At 36.4% G+C, this 24,347-nt stretch overlaps 1 protein-coding gene across 1 annotated transcript in view; it reads left to right on the forward strand.

Moving 5' to 3' along the window:
* Positions 1 to 24,347, forward strand: part of CYYR1 (cysteine and tyrosine rich 1) — a 109,283-nt gene that overhangs the window by 73,967 nt on the left and 10,969 nt on the right. The window contains 1 exon segment of the mRNA XM_032277104.1: positions 21,258 to 21,415. Within this exon segment, the coding sequence (XP_032132995.1) occupies positions 21,258 to 21,415 (158 nt within the window).

Genomic DNA, 24,347 nt, shown 5'->3' on the forward strand with positions numbered 1-24,347 from the left:
TTTTTTGTAGTTTTAGTAGAGACGGGGTTTCACCATGTTGACCAAGATGGTCTCGATCTCTTGACCTCATGATCCACCCGCCTCGGCCTCCCAAAGTGCTGGGATTACAGGCGTGAGCCACTGCGCCCAGCCAGACTTTCATAAACATAACCTTCTGCTTGTCTGTCCAACCTCATTTCCAGCTTCTCACTCACAAATATTGTTAGGTCCTGCACTGCTGGACTTGTGAAGTGACCCAAATGCACCAGATTTCTCCTTTCCTTCTGCCTGTGTTTTGCTTTTGCCTTGCTGTATTAGTTACCTGTGGCTGCCATAACAAATTATCAAAAAACTCTAACTTAAAACAACAGAAATCTGTTCTCTTGAAGCTCTGGGGACCAGAAGTCTGAAAACAATGTGTCAGCAGAGCCATACTCCCTTTGGAATCCCTAGAGGAAAAACCTTCCTTACCTCTTCCAGTTTCTTTGCTGTCAACATTCCTCAGCTCATGTTGAAATCTCTGCCTCTACAGTCACGTGGCCTTCTCTTTTTCTGTCTGTCACCTCTCCCCTGTGTGTCTCTTACAAGAATACTTATCGCCATATTTAGGGCCCACCCAGGTAATCCAGTATGAACCCTACACCTCAGGATCCTCAATGTAATTATACCTGCAACGAGCCTTTCCAAATAAGGGTAACATTTACAGGTTTTGGAAATGAGGACATGCACATATCTTCTGGGGGACCATTCCTTTCCTCACATCAGTTACCATAGCAGCCTCCCAATTGGTGTCCCTGTCTCTTGACTTTTATTGCCTATTTTTCATTCTATGAACATCATTTTGAAACACAGCTGATGTGGTCTATGTCCCCACCCAAATCTCATCTTGAATTGTAGTTCCCATAATCATGCATTGTGGGAGGGACCCAGTGGGAGATAATTAAATTATGGGGGCAGGTACTCCCATGCTGTTCGCATGATATTGAGTGAGTTCTCATGAGATCTGATGGTTTTATAAGGGGCTTTTCCCACTTTGCTCAGCATCTCTCTCTCCTTCTGCCATGTGAATAGGAGGTGTTTGCTTCCCCTTCCCCATGATTGTAAGTTTCCTGAGCCCCCCGCCCCCACCTCTCCAGTCATGCAGAACTATGAGTCAACTAAGCCTCTTTGCTTTATCAATTACCCAGTCTTGGGTATGTCCATATAGCAGTGTGAGAATAGACTAATACAACAGCTCTACTCTTCCCACTGATATTCTTATATTCCAGTCTTCATGTTAGCCTGGCTCATAAGACCCTTCATAAGCTAGACTTAATTCTCCAAGCCCATCCACAACCATTTGTCAAACACGCTCCTACCATCAAACTGAATACAGAACTTGCTGTGTTAAACTTTTCTCTCTTAAAACAGGCCTGTGCTCTTTTGCCTTCCTACTGGTTGTTTCCTGTCTTTGAATACTCTTTCTCTTCTTCCTTGACTAACTGATGTCTCAAATCTCATTTTAATTACTTCTTCCTTAACATCTTTTCAACTTGGATTTGATTCTCCAAGAAAGACAAGGTCATTTTTGAAAAGCAAATCAGCTAGCAAGAATGGTATGAGAAGCATACCTACAAAGAAAAATGGCTATAGGGCCTTCAAATAAGATCTTATTTTTGTTGTCTGTCTTTCTCCCTGGGAGAGGCCAAATATGACACCTTCTAGATCACTGTTGTATCCATAGCTCCTAGAAAAATACCGACTCGATACTTCATCTGTAGTAAATGAATATATGAAGAGATGTGTTCCTTACTCTTTCTCAAGAACTTAGCAAATATAAAAGGTAGAAATCTTGGAAAGCTGACACCAAATTTAGCTTCTTGAAATTTCAAACCAAATAAATGCACATGACACAAATGAAATATGTCATCTGAACTAGACACAGAGTTCAAACTTTAATCCAAAAGAGGGCATAAGATCAATATTTACACATATTGATGCTACAATAACAGTCTGCTGATGGGAAATTGTTACTTGTCTTTCAATGTAGAAAAGAATGTGCATTCCATAGGCATTTTGCAACATAACAGAGGGGCTTTGATTCTAAATTGATTGGTTCCCCAAAAAATTAATTATTAGTTTTACATTATTAGGATATTATTGTACAAGGCAGTGTGTATGACTCCTTCTAAAGTGGGTCATACGGATATGAGTCATACTTCACTAAGTTCATGGTACTTTAATAACTAGAATTTAAAATAGTAAAAGACCATATTATATTTCTTAGCCCCATGTGGTACTGGAACTTCCCTTAGGGAACCATATAAGAAGCAAACTATCTCCCAGTAGCAGAAGGGAAAAATAAAAGTCAAGACTTATGGAGCAGGCTGAAGGCTCTGTAACCATGTTTCTTTGTAGGCATTCTTCTCATGGCACTCTCACTAGCTGATTTTCTTTTTAAAAATGACCTTGTCTTTCTTACAGAATCAAATCCAAATTCTTGTTAAAGGGCTTATTTTATGTTCAATGACTTGATTGATACAAGATTGATGAAACAGTCTTTGAAATCATGGACTGGTGAATTGATTGGCATAATCCAAAACTGTTTCTATAAAATATTAGTGTTGTTCCCTGGAATTTTTGTGATCTGAATTTCCTGCTGAGGGTACATTAGTAGGAAAGGGCCCCTTTTTGAATTAAATCTGACCAAATGTGAGGATGTTTTAAAGGCCAAAATTACTAAGAAAGTTGACTTTGATTCCAAGTAAAGAAAATTTTAAACTTTGTCACCAGTGCAACTTAGTGTAGCAAAGTTATGTGTTATTTGGTAACCTTTCTAAATTGTCAAAACTAAATAATAATTTACTATTCAATAAATATCTTTTATTACCAGCCGATATTTTCAAGTTTGTCATCCCACTAGATGGTAATGGTCCAAAAATGAAGAAAATTTTTCAATAAACGTTGTAAGTGACTAAATGAAATTAATGTATACTTTTCCATTAAGATTCACTCACATCTGGTGAGAAAATGATCTTTCTTGCTGAATATGGGTTAAATCAGCAATAGAATACTGAACAAATATTCTATAAATATTGGATAAATATCAATCAATATTCTATTTATCCAAGTCTAAACAAATTTGGAAATTTCTAGCTAGCTACACGATTCTCCCCATTTGGGATGCATTGATCTATTTTCATAAAATCAAACATATCCTTCAATGGCTATATATAAACAGAAAAGATTGCCAGCAATTGTTCAGCGTCTGTATTTCTATAACATTTTGTTAATGTTTTACTAGTTTTGTATATTTACCAGAAAAAAAATGATTCTATGTTCAATATTCATTTTGTATATCTATGATTTCTTCTCATATTTTAAATGCATTTAGTAGACTGAGAAGAAAATAATAGTAACATTCATTAACAGATTTTGTTTCATAAAATCTCTGTTGGTGGAAGTATTTTGACTTAAGTCACTACCTCTCTTTTTCTTCAGAGATTGATGCTAAAGTCTTCTTCTTTTCCTGTTCCACACATCTGAGTCCACCTGATATTTCTTTCCCTTGGGCTCTATCCTAGGCTTCCTGAACCAATTTCTATTGAGATAAAGCTCTTAAGCAGCTTTAGATCACTTTGTGAAAATATTTGCCTCTAGTTACATCAATTCAGGGCCTCCCAATCTAGCTATTCATTAGCACTACTAGGGTAACTTAAAAAATATAACAATATCTGGATCTCATCCCCAGAGATTCTGATTTAATTGATTTGGCTCAAGGCCCAGACATCAGCATTTTTGTGATTTACTTGAAACTTAACTTGAAGCCAGAGTTGAGGATCACAGCCTTCACTCCAAGACAAAATGGGTTTGGCTCTCAAATTCTTTACCAAATTCGATGCCCTGCCCTGTCCATTCAGCTAAGTAACTGGGGACGCCTAACAGCCACACCCTAGTCTTTGGAAGTGTCATCCGCCTTCTAATGGAGTATTTCCAGGGATTCACCACAGTAGTGCTTCCATTTTGTTTCCTGAGTTGAAACCCCTTTGATGTCCCAATATGATAACAAGATTCTGGCCCCAAGACTGATACTCTGAAGTCACAGAGCTTATAGTAGTAGAAACTGGATGTAAACACTGGTAAACAGGATCCACATCCTCTTCTTTTAATCGTGAAGTCGATTATGCTGCTGAAACAAACCCTGAAATCTCAGTGGCTTAGCCCAACATGCTTTCATTTCTTGATCAAGTCAACAGCTCACACCTGTGTCTCTCCCTCAAGTCATGACTGTGTGACTCCACCTCCTTCCTTATTGTGGCCTGGCTCGCCCGGAACCCTTTGCTCCCCGTCACGCAGACCTGCTCCAAGAGCACCAGGGGTGAAGTGGAAACAGGGACTCCAGCCGAAGGTGACAGGAAGTAAACGTCACTTCCGTTACGTCTGCTGGGAAAAGTTAGTTACGCGGACCTTCCCAGACGCGTGAGAAGCTGGGAAATGTCAAGCCTCGCGCGGATATTTGGCGAGCCCCAACTGTTGCAAGCTTGCTGCTAGCACTCACTTGATATAGATGGATCTGTGGATCTAAAGGTTATTACTCCTTTAGTTCCTGTCACTGTTAGATGTACCTCTCTCTGCCCAGTCTGCATTACTGTGATCAGAAGAATCTTTATCTGAAGTGATAGTCCAGACTGTAATTCTCCTTATTCCTCCTGTCGACATAGGAATAAAAGTTACAGGCAGTAAAAATTATGCGAATAACTGCAATTTGCCTTATTCTCCCAGTCTACACAGCTTATATTGACTAATTTTCTGCTCCTCTTGTAGAAAAACAGTCATTTATCAGGCTGTTCCTCTTTCCTTTTGCCTGTCCTGGTACACAAAACAGAATTCAGTTTATCTGACTTCTGGGACATAGAAAAGAAACAAAGTTGTGGTGTATCTTTGCATGCTCATTAGCCGTCACTCTGATGGCTCAATCCTGGTATAAATCTCCTCTCAGTAGGTTCCCTGTAATTTGTTGCTCCTACAAGTAGCCCCCTGGCCCATGGGAACTTCAAAGAATACAGTGAAACATTCAAACACAGTATAGTAACTGTTTCTAACACATGTGATTGTTAAAACTTTTTTCTCCTTTCTAAATTGACAAATAGTAATTCCATATATCTATGGGACACAATGTGATGTCTCAGTATTTGTATACGTCCATAACATATTCTGAAACTGTTACTCTCTTAAGGGAAAAAAAATCACATAAGATGTCTTCCACACCAATTACTGTGTTCTGGTATAGCCATCTTTTGCCAAGGTTTTTTGAGACAAAACTATATCTTTCTAAATTAGAAATAAGTAATTAAAAGTTAGCTAGATAATATTGAGTACATGCAGTTATAATTACTTATATAAGATATTTAATATTACTTTGGTGATTATTACATCTCCATAGACTTCAGATTGTTGCTTATCTTGACAATACATAAGAATTCATGAAAGAAGATATTCTCTTTTCCGCCCCCCTCAGAATTCAAGGTGATGTTGGGGAAAATAATTGTATGAATAATTATAGGCTAATTTCAACTAATCAATATTCATAGAAGTTTGTTCCTGTTGGACTGTAATTAATTATCACACCAAAATTTAACTCACATCTAATCTTTTTTCAATGTTCATTAGGCTGAGATTTCCATCTCTGCTTTGCTTTTCTTTCTTGACCTACAGCAACTGTATTATTAAAGTAGAATTTCTGCTAATTAATTGTGGTACTAGGGAGCTGAAGGGAACCTCGGGCATTGTCTGATCCAATTAGATTCCAACTGCACAAAGACCTGGATGGAAAGATCAGACTACATGAAGCAATCTAAGAATAACTCAAAGATTATTATTTTTAATTTATGTTTAACAGAAGTTGAAGAACATTAGTTTCAGAGAAGGACAATTAAGAACCCATTGATAATACAAGGAAAGCAAACCTCCTATCTAAGCATGCTCATTATGCTAACAGTTTATGTAATGCAGTATTAAAGCACAAATATGCCTTTTACAGACATGTTCATCTTTGGAAAACAAAGGTGGGTAAAGTCAGACGAGTAAGCAACAAGAATAAGCAAAGTTTATCTCCTGCACTCTTTATGATGCCTTTCTGGGCCTGGTCCATCCATTTTTTTTTCCTACAAGGTGTCAGAATCTTCCCTCTCCAGAGAGCACTCCTTTGGGAGCAGTAAGAGATCTAGTCAATCAAATTCACCTTAAAATGTCACACACACATACAGGGTGTTACTCCACAATGGAATAAACTTCCTCCAGACTTAGTGACTTTTAAATACCAGGAGTGTCCAATAGCTTTGGGTGAGTTGGGATAGCATAGAGTTATAATAGTCCTTTAGGAGTTGAACTTGATAACTTTAAGACACAACTAACTTTACCTTCAGTGTTGTTCCTCAATTGTTTCCTCCCCACCCTCTTTCTTGTCCCACTGCCATTGCCAAGTTTAGACTTTTACCATCTCTTGTTTAGATATTTACAACAGTCTTAATAGAATGCCGGGATACAGTCTGGTGCACATCAAATCCACTCTCCATATTACGCTTAAACTTATCCATGTTTAGACCATTTCACTTGTTTCCCATTAACTCCAATAAAAAGTTCAAATTCTTTACAGTATCATTAAAGATTTTTCTTATCTAGAAGACCTCACCCAAACCTCTGCTTATTCTCCAGCCTTACCTTCTTCTTTTCTATTCCAGCAACTGTTGACTTTTCATGGTCCCTCAAGCACGTCGTGATACATTACATTCCTATGGCATTTCATTTGAAACTAGTCAATATTCATAGAATTTTGTTCTTGTTGGACTGCAATTATCACACCAAAATTTAACTTGGTGTGATAGTTAAATATTGGTGAAGAAACGTGCTTCTGCTCTAATGCCGTCAATTCTCTTTGATTGATTCCTGTTCTTCCTTTAGGATTCAGAAAGGGATAAATCCCTCAGTTAACCCCCAAACACACGCATACACACACAACCTCTCTCACACATAACCAATCTGTATTCACACACACTCTCACACAAGCTAATACATTTGATAGATGCTGTCCTCTCTGCTCTCATAGAACCTAGTTTACATTTCCCGATTTTCATTTAATCCCATGCATTATAATCACATGCATATGCATGTGTCTTTCCCAGTCTTTGTCTTCCTTTAATTTCCAACATCATATGTAGGCTAGAGATATTTAAAATGTTTCCCTGTAATCCCAGAACTTTGGGAGACCAAGGCATGTGGATTACCTGAGGTCAGGAGTTCAAGACCAGCCTGACCAAAATGGAGAAACCCCATCTCTAATAAAAATGCAAAAATATAATTAGCTGGGTGTGGTGGCAGGTGCCTGTAATCCCAGCTACTCAGGGCGCTGAGGCAGGAGAATCACTTGAACCCGGGAGGCAGAGATTGCAGTGAGCTGAGATCATGCCATCACACTCCAGCCTGGGCAACAAGAGTGAAACTCCGTCTCAAAAAAAAAAAAAAAAAAGTTTTGTGCCTCATAAATTATGATTCTCTTCGACCTTGAGATTAATTTATTTTTTTGAATTATAGTCTGCCAGAACAGATGGCCACTAGAACTCTTCATTGTCTCATGCCTGCAAACTTGCCCAAAGTTACCTTTCTGATTTTGTGGTACCACTTACATGTTTAGGTGAAAGATAAATGGAACTGAGATTCAAGGGTATTTGTCTCTGTCATTCATTCTTTATAATTCTAGCTCACATCTATAGACTCAGACTTGAACCTAGGATTCTAATAATGCCAACCACACGAAGTTGCAGTGTGTGTGAATGTCTGTGTCATTGTTTGCCAATTCCCCTGCCTCTGCTCCTAAATTGAGCACCTCTGCTTCCTTCATGTCTTTCTTCAGTGATTACAATTGGCAGGTCTAGGCACAAGTATCTAATTAAAGCTAGGCCAGTTACAGTATCCCTTGCCTTGGCCATGTGAATTGATATAAAGGCGGGTCCCCAACTCCAGCTAGGCCAATCACATTCCTTCTCTGGGATTGTATCTACTAGAATAAGATGGGATTGAGATCTAACAGATAATGGTAAGACATAAAACTCAGAAACTATTTGGAGCTGTGTATTAGCAGCATCTGTAGAGAAAGAGAGTGATATTGATGCTATGATGAAAATAGGTTGTGAATTTTGATGATCACGAAGCCAGATCCTAAGAGGAAGCTAACGTATGTATGACAGCTCCAATCAATCACATCAGGCTGACACAGGTGAAGTTGTGAGCAAGACATTTAAGGAGGTGTGACTGGGAAGCATCTGTTGGGTCTGGGCAGCCTCAGGCTCATGAGAGTTCTGTGCAGATAATAAATGTCAGAACCAGGCAAATCACTGACAGCTCCAGAATAGGAGATCTCCCCAGCAGACAGGGATCAATCACAGGCTTGACTCAGCAAAGAATGGAAACTTGTGAGCTTGTCTATACATTACAATCTGGCCTGCCCACCCAGATTACTGTGATTCTTTGCCTGATCACAGTGGTCTGGGTGGGCAGGCCAGCTTGTAATGTATAGACAAGACATCAGTAGCACCACATGAGAAGACACTGGGTTAGGCATGTGGGCTTATTACCCGGGATCCCCTATACCATCAAAGTTTGTACCTCCTACAGTGGTTATTTTGGAAAGGTTTACAATCTCCAATATCAACCTCAGTTTTATTGGAACCTTATTAAATATTTAAATATCCAACTGCCCCCAAAAAGCAGACGCTGTTCTGCCAAGTCATCGACTGTGTGAACCTCAATATTTATTTGAAACTCTCCATCTTAGAGTGAATGGAAGGGAAAGAAGATTAGCTGTGAATTTTCATAATCACATTCAATCTTTTAAGTCTTAGATGCTCTCAGGACTTAACTCTCAACAAATGGACTTTCAATAGAAATCCTTGTAGGCACTATTAAAAAACTAGTTTGTGACTTTTTTCCACTCAAAGCATGACAGAAAGGTACAGAAAGTAAAGGAAGAAAGTCCTGTCTAAAGTAATCACCATAAGCAAGTTAAGGTAATTAGCACAGTAGGAAGTTTCAGCAAAGGTTACTTCAAAAGAGTGATTCATGGCAACGCATTATAAATGAGAGTATTATATCTAGAAGCAAATAAGGCTTTTTTTTAGGTTTGGAATGAGAAAGGCAGGAAAGCCTGTGTGCAGTGGCTAAATCTATTTAAATCTAGTTTATACTTGCATGTTTCATATTTTTCATTTCAACACATTTTGATTCACTGTATCGTGTGGCAGAATGCAATCACCTAGAGGTAAGGCATTCTACACTCTTGCCTTTCACTCACTCCCCCACTGGATCAATCATCGGTCTTAGATCTTAAATTTCATAGACGTATATACACCATGGAATACTATGCAGCCATAAAAAATGATGAGTTTGTGTCCTTTGTAGGGACATGGATGAACCTGGAAACCATCATTCTCAGCAAACTGACACAAGAGCAAAAAATCAAACACCGCATGTTCTCACTCATAGGAGGGTGTTGAACAATGAGAACACATGGACACAGGGAGGGGAACATCACACACTGGGGTCTGTTGTGGGGGACTAGGGGAAGGATAGAGGGGCAGGGAGTTGGGGAGGGATAACATGGGGAGAAATGCCAGATATAGGTGATGGGGATGGAGGCAGCAAACCACATTGTCATGTATGTACCTATGCAACAATCCTGCATGTTCTTCACATGTACCCCAGAACCTAAAGTGCAATAAAATATATATATATATTCTTTAAATTTCACAGACATTCCAGGAATTCTTTACTCCTCTCTTTCTCTACTTCCCCTTTTTTCATCTTTACACGCCTAGTGCTTAGTAGAGTGTCTGGCACAGTGAAGATATTCCACAAGCATTTGTTGAGTGGATGAGAAAATGAGGGCAAGTCAGGCCATGGCAATCTACTCAGCTGTGTGGTAGAAATTAGGGCTGCCAAGCTCCAGTCTTAACTCTACCACCAGACTAGCTAGGAGAACTTTGGCAATGGTTTTATTTGAGCTTCTCACATAATTTGGTTTTCTCACCTTCGAAACACATGAGTTGTGGTCAATGTCCCAAAAGTACCCTCTGGTTCAAAAACCTGTTACATGTAACCAAGGAGAAGCATTAAGAAATTATTATTACTCTCTTTGGTGTATTATATTTATACTTTTAAAAGGAAATCAATTCTTTTTTGCTGAGTATGAGCAAATTATTTCATTGTTGTCTTGTCATAGTCTTCTATGCCTGGAGATAGATGACCTTCAAAATCCCTTTGTTTACTATCTGGTACATGGCTCTGAAATCCTTAGAGTCAAGTATTATGTATCATTTAACTTCGTATAGTAGTACCCAGAATAGTGCTAGCACATAGTCATGCTTAATATGTATTTCTTTTTTTTCTTTTTATACTTCAAGACAGAGTCTCACTCTGCTGCCTAGGCTGGAGTGCAGTGAGGCGATCTTGGCTCACTGCAACCTCCACCTCCCAGGTTCAATTGATTCTCATACCTCAGCCTTCCAAGTAGATGAGACTACAAGTGTGCACCACACACCAGCTAATTTTTGTATTTTTTGTAGAGGAAGGGTTTCATCATGTTGGCCAGTCTTGTGTTAAACTCCTGGCTCAAGGGATCAGTGCTCCTCAGCCTCCCAAAGAGCTGGGATTACAGGTGTAATCCCAGCTGCTCAATATAAATTAATGAGTGAAGTCATGAATGTTGCTGTCTAGTGGCAGTCATTTAGAATTGTAGGCAAAATGACTGATGGGTAAATCAAACACCTAAGGTGTTTGATTTTTTAAAAACTAGTTTGTTTCTCCATATGCAAAGGAAAGTGGAGTTGATACAGCATCTCCATGTTGTCATTAGGGATACCATTATACCTATTTCAGTGTGAGTCAGAACTGCTTTTCCAAATATTGCTGTTAAATAAACAGTTAAATGAATCACTTTCATGTACATAGCATTAAAATTTTCTAGACACTTCTGTAACTATGATTTACAGTATTTAGATTTTGACATGGTATGCTATGTTGTACAATCTCAAAGCTACACTGACAACTAATCAAATAATGATGTTTGGTATCCACACAGTAATATATATATATGTATATATATATATATATATATATATGTATAAAATCTCCCTAGGATATGGCATGGTCTACCTTGGAGATTAGAGCTCAGCCATTACACCCATATTTCAGAAAGCTGAAAGGAAGGTAAGCTAGAAAATGGGAGAAAAATCCCATTCCAGCCATCTTTTAAGGAGGTTTCCTGAGAATTGACACAAAATATTTTATTACAACTTATTTTCCAAAACTTATCATGAAAAAAAAAAACACTAGGTTTAAGGCTACCTGGAAGATGTATTGGCTGGGCATGGTGGCTCATGTCTGTAATCCCAGCACTTTGGGAGGCTGAGGCAGGCAGATTACTTGATCTCAGGAATTAGAGACCAACCTGGCAACATGGCAAAATTCTATCTCTACAAAAAATACAAAATTTGCTGGCCATGGTGATGTGTGCCCATAGTGCTGGCTACTAGGGAGGCTGAGGTGGGAGAATCACTTGAGCCCAGAGGTTGAGGCTTCAGTGAACCACTGCACTCCAGCCTGGATGACTCAGTTAGATCTTGTCTAAAAAAAAGGAAGGAAGGGTGGAAGTAAGGAAGGAAGGAAGGGAGGGAGGGAGGGAGGGAGGGAGGAAGGGAGAGAGGGAGGGAAAGAGGAAGGAAGGGAAAGAGAGGGAGGGGAAGATGTAGTCTTTATTTTAGTCAACACTCAAGAGTTATTTTATCAAGGAAAATGTAGAAAATGAACATTGGCGTACACAATTGTCTCTGTCACAGGGCTTGAGTCAATAAATTATGTAAATTTATTCATTCAAAGAGGTATTAGTTTTTAGCTTTATTATCATGAGGCTAACAGAAAGAAGTTACTCATAAAGCCCCAAGAAAGAGAATATGTTGAGTAAAGTTATTAAGGGGAGGCACCAGAATGGGGGAAAAAAAAAAGGAAAATAAACATTTTTGGCATATTTGGATATTACAGATTTTTTTTTTGGCAAGAAATGTAGACTTACTGAAAAAATTACGTGAATTTTTGTTCCTATTCCTAACTTCCTAAGCTTTTTACACATGGAATAGTAACAATATTTAATAACAATTTCACCATTCGAAATTGTGGTCTTCTTATTTGATACAGGTATACATAGATGTACATGTAACTAGACTCATAGGGATAAAAATAGAAATAGAGATAGTTCTAAGGTCCTACAGTTATTAATACAAGTAAATACTGTTAATATGGAAAATTATACTCCATTGAGTTTGTTTTTCTAGTGTTTTATTTATTTAAGCAACAGAGAAGAAAATGCATTATTTTTAAGTTAAGCAAGTCAAAGCTTTACTAAAATTGCCAATGATTTGGTAATAAAATATTGTATTCAAGGGTATTACAATATTTTAATGAATTGGCCAAAGAATGAATTACTGAGAAAATAAAATAGTCTTATAGAGAATTTGCCAAGATTTATTCTCATGTGTGTTGTCAACTTTCAGTCCTACAGTTGGAATGGGGTTTTTATCATTGCTTCAGTTCATCTCATGTGTATCATCACAGATATATAAGGCTACTAAATATTCCCTTCTTTAACAAAAGATAACAATGCTTTAGCTTCACTTATATTTTATTTTTTATTTTAATTTTATTTAAAACATAAATAAATTTAAATTTATTCTTTTGAAGTTATGGTTACTCTTGCCAGAAAACTCTCTCTTCTGACACTTTTACATTTGACTTACATGCTTCTGTAAAAATTCTGATTTCCATATGGAAGTTTCTCCTAAAAATATATTCTAGAATTTTCCCCATTTTTTATATAAGTATCAAATATCTGTATGGCCTTTGTAATTTTTCTATTTTATTGGGACTACTGTTACTAAATTACTATGTAGAATATTCATAAGCCCTTTGATTCACAGTTTTATAAAATGCATTTGCAAATTCGGTCATATCCAAGAAGAAGAGAAATACTACCTTTTTTCTATGGAGGGCTAGATAGTAAATATTTGGGCTTTGTAGGCCATGTGGTCACTTCACACTATTCAGCACCAAAGCCTGATGTTGACAACATGTAAACAAAGGGTGGTCATAGCTTCATTCCAGTAAAACTTTATTTACAGAAACAAACTATTGCCCCCGTTGGCCTATGGCCTTAGTTTGCCTCCTCCTGTATTAAATTGACTAAAAAAAACTTTCACTATTAGAATAATTGTAATGAACAATATCAAAGAATAATTTGCTTATAAAAGGTTGGTTTTTCTTGTCTGTTGATTGTTGATGTAAGCTTGAAGCCTAAATTTTTTTTGATACTAAACTCACAGAAAACTGTTAAATATCATGACAAGATAATAATTTCTTAAATGTTATAGTATTCATGAAAGGGGTTATAGTAGCATTCTAAAAACAATGTTCTTTCCTAGATCTTTTCCCACAATGTACCTTATGTGATAATCAGCCGTTAAAATAAAAATAATTAACAGCATCAAAAAGAAGTTATATTTCTCCTTCCCTGAAAATAATACCATTTCAGTTTTGATTTGTGTTAAGAATTGATGAATTCCTGTAAGAAAATGTACTTCTTTTATTACAATGAAAGAGTTTGTAGAAGATAGTTCCATAAGAGTTTGACAAATGTGGTCCAAATTGCTTAATTTGTACATTATTATATTAAAGATTTTTTGAGCATTTTCAATATGCATAAGGAAAGGTCCAGAATCATAGGATGTGTGTAGGCCAATGGCACATTGTTTTACCCTAAAAACCTACTAAGCAGTCGGTTTAAAAAGCTGTGCCTTAAAGGATATTCACTTTCATATTACTTGCGCTTAAAAAAAAAACTTTACAATTTTAAACAATATCTTTTATTACAGTATTTTATTGTTCAGAAATACATTACTGGAGTAGGTGTACCTCTCTCTATTCCCCCTTCCAAGTATGGCTTAAAACTCCTAGACATTGTATATGAGACAAATATCAAAGAAAATTCTGAAAAGTAAAAAGAAGAAGGCAGAAGAGCTAGGAACCTCATAGTCTGAAGAACAACATAACCATAAGCTGTGTGGGTTTTCTTTTTTCCTCCATTATCTCAGAGCTGGAGTCAAAGAAGCTACCAACCCAGAAATAACAAAGGGCTCAGACAATAAGAACTCCCCCAAAACCCTGCTTTCTCTAACCAAAGGAACCAGAAAGAGGCAGCCTCAAGTCTGAAAACTTTTAGACAAGAACCGTTTGACACTACAGAGGGGAAAAAAAGCACACACACACAACCAGACCCCAAGGTCCATCAGCTAAGGTCAACAAAGGAGGTGCAAAATACGTGATGCAAAAACTAATAGAAGTGAAAGGACAAATAGACAAATTTTCAATTATAATTGGAAATGCCAACACCCCTCTCTCAACAGTTACTACAACTAGAAAGAGAATGAGCAAGGATATGGAAATTGAACAACTTCACCACCCAACAGGATCTAATGAACATTTTTTAAACACTTTATGCAGCAAAAGCAAAATATACAGAACCTCACTTTGGGAGTCCGAGATGAGCAAATCACTTGAGGTCAAGAGTTTGAGACCAGCCTGCCAACATGGTAAAACCTATCTCTATTAAAAATACATAAAATTGGGCCAGCCTGGTGGCTCACACCTGTAATCCCAGCACTTTGGGAGGCCAAGGCGGGTAGATCACTAGGTCAAGAGATCGAGACCATCCTGGTCAACATGGTGTAACCCCCATCTCTACTAAAAATACAGAAAATTAGCTGGGCATGGTAGCACGTGCCTGTAATCCCAGCTACTCAGGAGGCTGAGGCAGGAGAATTGCTTGAACCTAGAAGGTGAAGGTTGCAATGAGCGAAGATCTCACCACTGAACTTCAGCCTGGGCAACAGACAAGATTCCATCTCAAAATGTGTGTCTGTGTGTCTGTAAAAATTAAAAAATATATATGATATATATTTTATATATATTGATATATATATATATATATAAACAGTCTCACACAGGCCAACCGATTTTTGACAAAGATGCAAAAGCAATGCAATGAAGGAATGAGGACTGCTTTTAATAAATGGTACTGAAGTAATGGGCTATCCACAGGCAAAATAATATCAATAATGAATTGATATTAAAATCTAAATCTAATACCTCATACAGAAATTTAAAAAAATAGATCACACGTTTAAATATCAAATGTAAAACAATCTGTCTTTTAGAAAGAAAACTAGGAGAAAATCTTCATGACCTAGGGCTTGGTGAAGTTCTTAAATATAACCCCAAAGCACAATCCATAAAAGAAAAAATAAATGATAAATTGGACCTTATTAAAAACTTTTGCTCTGTGAATGACCCTGTTGACAGGATGAAAAAACATGCTATAGACCAGTAAAAATATTTGCTAGCTACATATTTTATAATGGATTAAAATAATTCTCAAATAATTCAACAGTAAAATAACCAAGCGATCCAATTAGAATGGGGCAAAAGACTTGGATAGACATTTCATTAAAGAAGATGAATAGCAAATAAGCTTTTGAAAAGACGTTCAATCTTGCTAGCCATTAGGGGAATGCAAATTAAGACTATAATGAAATACCACTGCACATGATGTTTTATCTATTAAAACAGCTTTAAAAATGACAAAACTAGATACTGGCAAGGATGCGGAGAAGATGTCTCATACCTTTCTGGTGGGAATGTAAAGTAGTACAGCCACTGTGGAAAAAACTTGGCAGTTTCTTTAAAAATCAGACATACATTTAGCGTACGTCCTAGTAATTGCACTTCTGGGCATTTATTGCAGAGAAATTAATACTTATGTCCACACAAAAATCTGTACATGATTGTTTATAGCAACCTTATTTGTCAAACCAAAACATCCTACAATAAATAATGGTTAAACAAACTGTGTTATAGCCATATCATGGACTACTACTCATCCAGGAATGAACTATTGATACATGCAGAAACTAGAATGGATTCCAAAAGCATTACGCCGAGGGAAGAAAGACTATCTCCAAAACTCATATACTGTATGATTCTATTCACATAATCTTCTTGAAATGACTAAATTACAGAAATGAAAACAGATTAGTGATGCCCGGGGTTATTGATAGCAAAGAGAAGGCATGTTGGATATGACCATAAATCAAAGTAGTAACACAAGGGAAATATTTTGTGATAATGGAATAGTTTTGTACCTTGCTTGCTGTAGTGGCTACATGACTGTATGCATGTACTAAAATGACAGAGAAGTATATGTACATGTTATAGCAATGTCAATTTGCTGGTTTTCATGTTGTGTCATTGTTACCTAAGATATAACCATTAGGGGAGACTGGGTGAAGGGTACATGAGCTCTCTCTCTACTCTTTTTACAACTTTCTGTGAATTTATAATTATTTTAAAATACAAGTTTAAAAGAAGAGAGGAAAATATGCAAACCTTGTAAAGCACTGTTTAAAAAAAAAAAATGCATTCCCTGAAATTTTTTCAAGGTTTTATTGATGCCAGATTTTTGAAATTAATAGCTTCTCGCTTTCCAGTAGTTGACTGAGTCAATTATTTATATGCAGGAAGGTTACTATTTATTGTTTCTTTTTATTAATAACAAAGTAAATAATGCTGTAAATTTTATCCTTGTCATGTCTTAAATAACTAATTTATGATTGCTAATGGGTATCAAAGTATCAAGGGCACCAACATCATGATATAATCAAAAAAACTAATTTAATACATTTGTTGCAACCTCATTATTGACCTCAAGAGCAGGCACTTTTGCTGGAGCTGCCAACAAGGAAACAAAATGTGACTAATTTTCTACTTTCCTCTAATTAAAAAAAGAATTAATGTATGTAAATATGTCCCAATTTGATATCTTAACAGCTTCCATTAACACATAGTTCAGAAAGTATGCCTGAATAACTGGGCCATTGATTATTTCTGGAACATGAATTAAGCCCTCCAGTTTAACCTTATTTGGACCTGAAACTTACAATAAAGGAAGTTTCCAGATTACTTTTCATTTTCTTACTTCAAATTATCTCCTTTCATAAATATTTTTTCTTGAAAACATTTATTTATTAAATGACTACACTCTGCTATTCTTTAATTACTAATGGGAACACATCCAAATATGGCTCAGTCTGCCATCTTAATAACAAAGTAAAAATGGCTATATAAGTATTTTAAAGGAGTTCATTGATATTCTCAATGACATTCTATTTTTGTATGTGAGTGGGGAAACACGTTAGAGAGAAAATATCCTCTGGAAAGTATAAATACAGCTTCATAATCCCTTATCTGCACTTGCACTTTTCAGAGTTTTCTGAGGATTTCAGAATTGCAGATAAAGGTCAGTGGGTGGCAAGACTTGACCTGAACAAACTGGGGACTTTTGTCTAGTTTCCATATAATCTAATAGCATTAATATTCCCACCTTCACTATAGGAAGATAAATGTTCTCAAGATGCTGCCTCTGGAAATACTTCACAATGTATAGTGTATGTATTTTCTTTACAAAATCTGAAAATTTCTGACTATGAGACAGGTCTGGCCCCAGTGTTTGGGGTAAGAAATTATGGCCGATCCCAGAAAAGTATAGTATAGATGTTCAGGTGCCACTGAGAATAAGGACTATTTATCCAGCAGTTAGTCCAGGAGCACAAGACTCATGACAAATTTGGGAGAAGAGTCAAACGAGCACCAAACAGACCTTCATTTTATAAATGAGGAAACTGAGGCACAGAGACGTTGAGCAGCATGCCCCAGGTTCCCCAGCTATAGTTGGTACTAGGTGATCTGCCTTCAGAGATCATGCTTTGAAACCACAAAGAATGGTTTGTGAAGACTTAAGCCTGTAAGTTTTAAGTGAAGCCAAAAAGACAGCAGTCACAGCAGAGCCAGAGACTGGGTCTCTGAGATGAAAGCATAAGGATTTCATGAAAGTTCATATCCTTACGAGTAAAACTCCAAGCTCTGGGATACTGACTGCCAGTCAGGCTGATGCTTACCATGTATGAAACTGGAGAATCCTTTCATGGAGAAAAATGAAAAGCCCCAAGGAAAAGTTCTATGGGGACTGTTTGTCCTGTTCTTTGGAGTTCACCTGTCAAATTCTGGCTTGCACACTGAACTTCCAAGCAGCTACTTCGAGCCTTTTTTTTTTTTTTTTTAAATAGGAGAGAATTCAAGGATCACCAGACATTTGAGGAAAACATCAAACATGAATGAGATCAAAATGAACAATCAATAAAAAAGAACCTAGACAGGACAGAGGAAATACAAACAGCAGAGAAGATATCAAAGAATATATCATTGGTACTTTCAAAGATTAAGGGACTGCATCAGTGGAAGCAACACAGATACTAAAAACAGGGAGGGGAGTGCAATAGAGGATGAGATAAAGCACCCCAAAATTAAAACTGAGATAGCGGAAATGTAAAAGCTCAGTACAACTTTGGAAGATAAAGTCAATGAAATTCTCCAGAAAGAGTATTTTAAAAAGAGTATTTAAAAAGAGAATTAGAGAATCAGTCCAGAAAGTTCAGACGCTTGTTTCAGAATGGGATTCTAGAAAGAAGAACACAGAAAATAGTGAAGAAACAATCAACATTGTATGGGAAAGTTTGTTAAAAAATTAATATTGTTTGGAAAACAACTGAGGTACATGAGCCTCCAGACATAAAGAATCATAAGGGCCTGGCAAAATATATATATATATTTTTAAGTCCAGACACATTATGAAATTTTAGAATACCAAGAGTAAAAAGAAAATGCTAAGAGCTTCCAGAAAGAAAGAAAAGGAAAAAATGGTATCACACAAAGAAAATAATTAGAATGCCATGGTATTTCCTTACAGCAGCTCCAAATTCTAGAAGACAATGAACAATGCCCTCATATTTCTAAGAAATAATGTCTTTGAGTTTAGAATTTCATACACAGGTGAATTATCAATCGTGAGAGTGAAGCATTAGGTCATTTTCAGGCAGTCAAAGACTTGAAAAATCTTTTTTTTAGTCTATTTTTAAGAAGCCATTCAGGAATGTGCGTCAGCAAACAATGCAGTCCACCAAGAATTAGCAGGAATTGAGTCCAGAAACTAAATGTGAGGACCAACAAACAGGGCTCAAGGGAAAGAGTTCCAGGTTCAGAACAACCAGTAGACTTAGTTGCTGTAAGAAGGAAACCGTGGGAACAGAACAGAACTGATAAGCTCTTTTACCATGTTTGAGGATGCAAAAGCTACTGATAATGTGGAAAAGATTCCTAGGAATTTTTGCAAGGAGGGGATATCAATATGTATATGGAAAAGTAAAAACTTATGGAAATTGTTTAAAAATAATAAGTTGTGTAAGAAACGCAAGGTAACTGTGGCACATTCCTTGGCTCAGCAGATAGCAAAGTTATGGTAATATAAATACTGAAGACTGATTTAACCCAGGATAAAGCCTGTCTGAGAGATCTACATTCCCAAATACTAAAAAGGAGCCCATAAATAATGTATAAAAAGAAAAAATATAAAAGAATGTAATAATAATATTGAGAAATAGGAGAAAGGGCATTAGAAAAAAAACTGAAAGCTTTGAAGTGGTTGCTTTTGGTGAATATGCAAATAAGAAAGTGAATATTTTTATTTTTTCATATTTACAAGATCATCACTATAGATAGTAAAAAATTTGATACATAGAAATACAGTTTTACCTCATGGCAATTATTCTGTTATAACTGGTAGTATACTGTTAATACTTGCTTTTCCATTCAGTACGAATTACTATCAATACTACTAGTTTTCAGTACTAGTAAGTATTGAAAATACTAATTAATTGAATTAGTATTAACTGAATACTACTATTAGTATTAACTAAATTAGTATTCAGTTAATACTAATTCAATTCAATACTAATTTATTCCCAGAGGAATCTAAAGCATTTTACCATAAAGACACACATGCATGAAAATGTTCATTGCAGCACTGTTCACAATAGCAAAGACATGGAATCAATCTAAATGCCCATCAATGACAGATTGGATAAAGAAGATGTAGTACATATGCACCATGGAATACTATGCAGCCATGACAAAGAGCAAGATCCTGTCTTTTGCAGGCACGTGGATGGAGCTGGAGCTAATACTAATTAATTGAATGAATGTGAATTACTGTCAACAGTAATAGTATTACTATTAAGTTAACCATGTATCATGAACATTTCACTTCAATTCATGTAGATCTCGTCACCCGTTTTAATCAATATATAAGATTCATTTTCTGATGAATTTTTTTCTGTCAGTCCTCCTTTTATGGACATCAGGATGTTTCCCCTATTTTGCTATTAGCCACAACACTGTGACAAACACCCCTGTTATAATATTTGTGCACATGTGCTACATTTCCTTAGGGAGCATTGCTACAGATGATGCTGCTTGGTCAAAATGTATATTGTAATAAAGATTTCCCCATTGCTTTTCAAAAGAGAGGAAAAATGTAGATACCTACAAATTATGTTTCCCACAAACAATCATAATGTTGATTCTTTTATGCTGTTCAGCTTTTTTTTCCTATTTATGGTTTGGTTGCATGAGTTAAACTTTCTGGGGAACAAAAATTAACATTAATAGAAATAGAAGTTTTATTTACATTCTTCCTGAATTTAATGAGAATACTTAAACAGTTTGTCACAACTGTTCTGTGAGTAGTTTAAAATATGACATTTGGTTTGGTTTTCTTTTATTAAAAAACACATTCTTGTTCTACGAAGAGTTTTAATCAGGAATGAGTGTTAAGTTTTATTTAATATTCTTACACCTACAAAGTTGTTTTCATTAAACACATACACACTGTACCCAATAGATAAATTCTTTGCTGTTTAGATACGCGGCAGAATGGATTTTTAAATTATTACTTTGGAGAGCATATCTAGATAATTGTGCTTTGTATCAAAACATGAATTTTAAGAACCCAGAATCTGAATGGTGAGTTGGTCAACTGTGCTAGAAGAGGATTTTTATAATGTTTTCTTATCTATTGAAATACAGGCTATTTGTTTTACCAATTCAGGGAATTTGTTTGTTTTGTTTTGTTTTAACATTATCCTTAAGAATATTTGTAAAGAAACACTTGTCCTTTAATCATGGAGCTGTACTGGAAAAGCTAAAGAATGCTTACAAGCCTTTTTAGTAAACGTGTTTGTTTCTCTTTTTAGGGGCACTGCAATTGCAGGCATTGTTTTTGGAATAGTATTTATCATGGGAGTCGTTGCTGGGATTGCCATATGCATCTGCATGTGCATGAAGAACCACAGGGCAACCCGCGTGGGCATCCTCACAACGACTCGCATCAACACCGTCTCCTCCTATCCTGGTGAGCAAAACTCCAAAGGCTCAGATTTGTTAGTTATTCTCTGCTCCTCACGGAGAGAAGGAAACATTCTATATGGTCACTGACATTATCTCCAGTTTCATCTAGTACTTATAAATACATGTACATTGAAGTTGTAGCTGAATCGAGATTACTTAGATCCGGTTAATACAATCTATCTCATTTTTGAAGATATTAATAATTTCAATGTCTGTTTCATTGAATACAATTGCCAGTCAGCCAGAATTAAGATAAATAGAAAATTCACACCCACTGTGTCTACCTGCCAGTGCGTACTGACAAGTAATTACAAAATATAATGTGTGTCTCAATACACTGGTATCTGATCCAATAGATATCTATGTCTTGAGGAAAAGTATTGAAGAAAGTTTTCATATATCTTCATTATGTCAAGAGAACAGCTTTAAACATGATATTAAAATCCTCAACAGGCCAGGCACAGTGGCTCACACCTGTAATCCCAGCACTTTGGTAGGCCAAGGTGGGTGGATCACTTGAGGGTAAGAGTTTGTGACTAGCCTGGCCAACCTGGAGAAAACCAGTTTCTACTAAAAATACAAAAGAACATAAAAAGTTCTGCAAAGAGCAAGGGTGATATATTAATCATTTGACAACTATTTATTGAGAATATGCTAGAAGTTCCACATATAAAAATATATTGAGTACATGTGACTTCATAAATAAAATACTGCATTTTGCATTAGATAATTTCAATAATGCTTTCTAAGTCAATCTGTGCATGTAAAATTTGACATATAAAAGGCAGGCAAGTTCTAGATTTAGCACACCCTTAGGATATTAATTTCCCACCTACACTCATATCTTTTCTTTCTCTGTCTTTATAGGAAAAGACAAGTGTACCTTGTACATGCAGCTGTGCTTTGTATTAATTCCCTATTCTGTCCTTCCTCTTTCAACCTTTTTTAATCCTCTATCATCTTCAACTTGAGGGAGCAAATTTCAGATCAATATGGGTATAATTCCTCCTCTTCCTCTTTTGTCAGTTCTTCCTCTTCTATAATATTTTCATACTGGAGTACCTGAAGGCTCAGTCTTGTATCTTCTTCCATACTGTATCTACGCTTACCTCTTTGCTTGTATTAACAGTATTAAAAACTCAGGGTAGTAAGTACCATTTATGTCTATAATACCTCCCAAAGTTATGTATCTCCCATCCAAACCTGTTCATTTTATCCCAGAGCCTATTGAACATCTCTGCTTGAGTGTCTCATAAATATTCCACATTTGACATTTGACACTTGGATTTCTGATACAATTTTTGGATTTCCCCCAATATCCTCCTCCACTCACAGCCTTTACCATTTGACTTGATGGCATCTCTAGCCTTCTAGTTGCTCAGGCCAGAAACCATGGACTCTACCAGGAAAACGTCTTGGTTCTACCTTCAAAATACGTACGGTATTTTGACTACTTCTGACAGTGCGAAGTAGATACTATTATTCCCCCAGCGGGAGAATGCCATCAGCTCTCACTTCCTTTACTCTAGTAACATCCTGGCTGGTCTCCCAGCATCTACCCTTGGCCCCCTGACTTCTATTCTCAACCTAGTAGCCAGAGTGAACCTTTTAAAGTAGATGTCAGATCATATTATCCATGTTCAAAATCTTCCCGTGGTTCCCCATTTCCCACAGATGAAGCACTAAAGGGTGTGGTTCTTCATTTTATTCCAAGGAAAAGGCAGCTTCTTTACTGCGGCCTTCAAGATGCTGCAAAATTGGCTGCTCTTTTTATTTCCCAGGCCTCATTTCTTTCTATTCTCTCCCTGGCCACTCTGCCTCCCCTTAGATTTTTTTCCTTGCTGTTCCATGAAGGCACAGGCCACATTCCCACCTTGGGGCTTTGCCTAGAATACTGACTCCCTCACTTCATTCAAGCCTTTGATCAAAGGTCACCTCCTGAATGATGCCTACCCTGATCACCCTATTTAAGATTGTAATGTGTCCCTTCTGACAGCATCTCAATTCTCTTTGTGCTACTCTGATATGTGATATCTTCTCAGATGTCATATAGTTTAGCTAATCATTACATTCATTGTTTATTGTTCACCTCTTCTTCCTAGAATCTGAACTCTATGAGGCAGAAATCTTGGTCTCTCTTGTTCAACACTCTATTCCAAGCATGTAAGACCAGGCCTGGCATATAACAGGCACTTAGCAGAATGAATGACAAACACAATTCATGAAAAGACCTAATTTAATCATATATCAATACCCTAGGCAATTGACGTTAAGTTTCATCCTGGAATTTACTCACTACAAAAGCAACGTGCAATTTTAAATATTCCCAACTTGCAAGAATAGTGATAGGGTTAGTATAAAGACATTGAAATATAAGGGGAAAAAAATAAATGGAATGACTTTTATTATTATTTACACCTCTCAATTTTTTCCCTTGGTCAACCATAACCCAAGAGAAGAACCGAAGAAAGTCAAGCAAAACCATTAATGGTAGAGAAGACGAAGAATTGTTTTGTGGTTAACATTCTAGATACTCATTAGCTCAATCAAAAAAGTTTAATTGAAAGTAATGTTTAAATATTTTTATAAAATGTTCAATATTTTATTTTATCCTTCTGTAAGTTCAAACTTTGAATAAAGTTAGGTGATACTAAATGTCACTATAGTAATGTGAGGTCACATGTTTTCTGGGATGTGAAATTTTATTTAGGGGATGGAAACATGTTTTTAAAACTTTATAGTAGCATCATTTATACTTTCAGATCACAGGGATGTGTTGCATTTTTATTAAATGCATTGTTCTCAGAAGTGAAAAATGCAAGAAACATAATGAACCACATGCTGAAAACATTTTTACTGCAAAAAGACTAGGTCTTCGAAAATATAATTTGCATGATTACTTCTCATTTCCTTCTCAGAGTTGCTAATTAAGCTTT

Source organism: Sapajus apella, unplaced genomic scaffold, assembly GCF_009761245.1.
Source record: "Sapajus apella isolate SASKATOON/1434 unplaced genomic scaffold, GSC_monkey_1.0 scaffold8, whole genome shotgun sequence".
Lineage (NCBI taxonomy): Eukaryota > Metazoa > Chordata > Mammalia > Primates > Cebidae > Sapajus > Sapajus apella.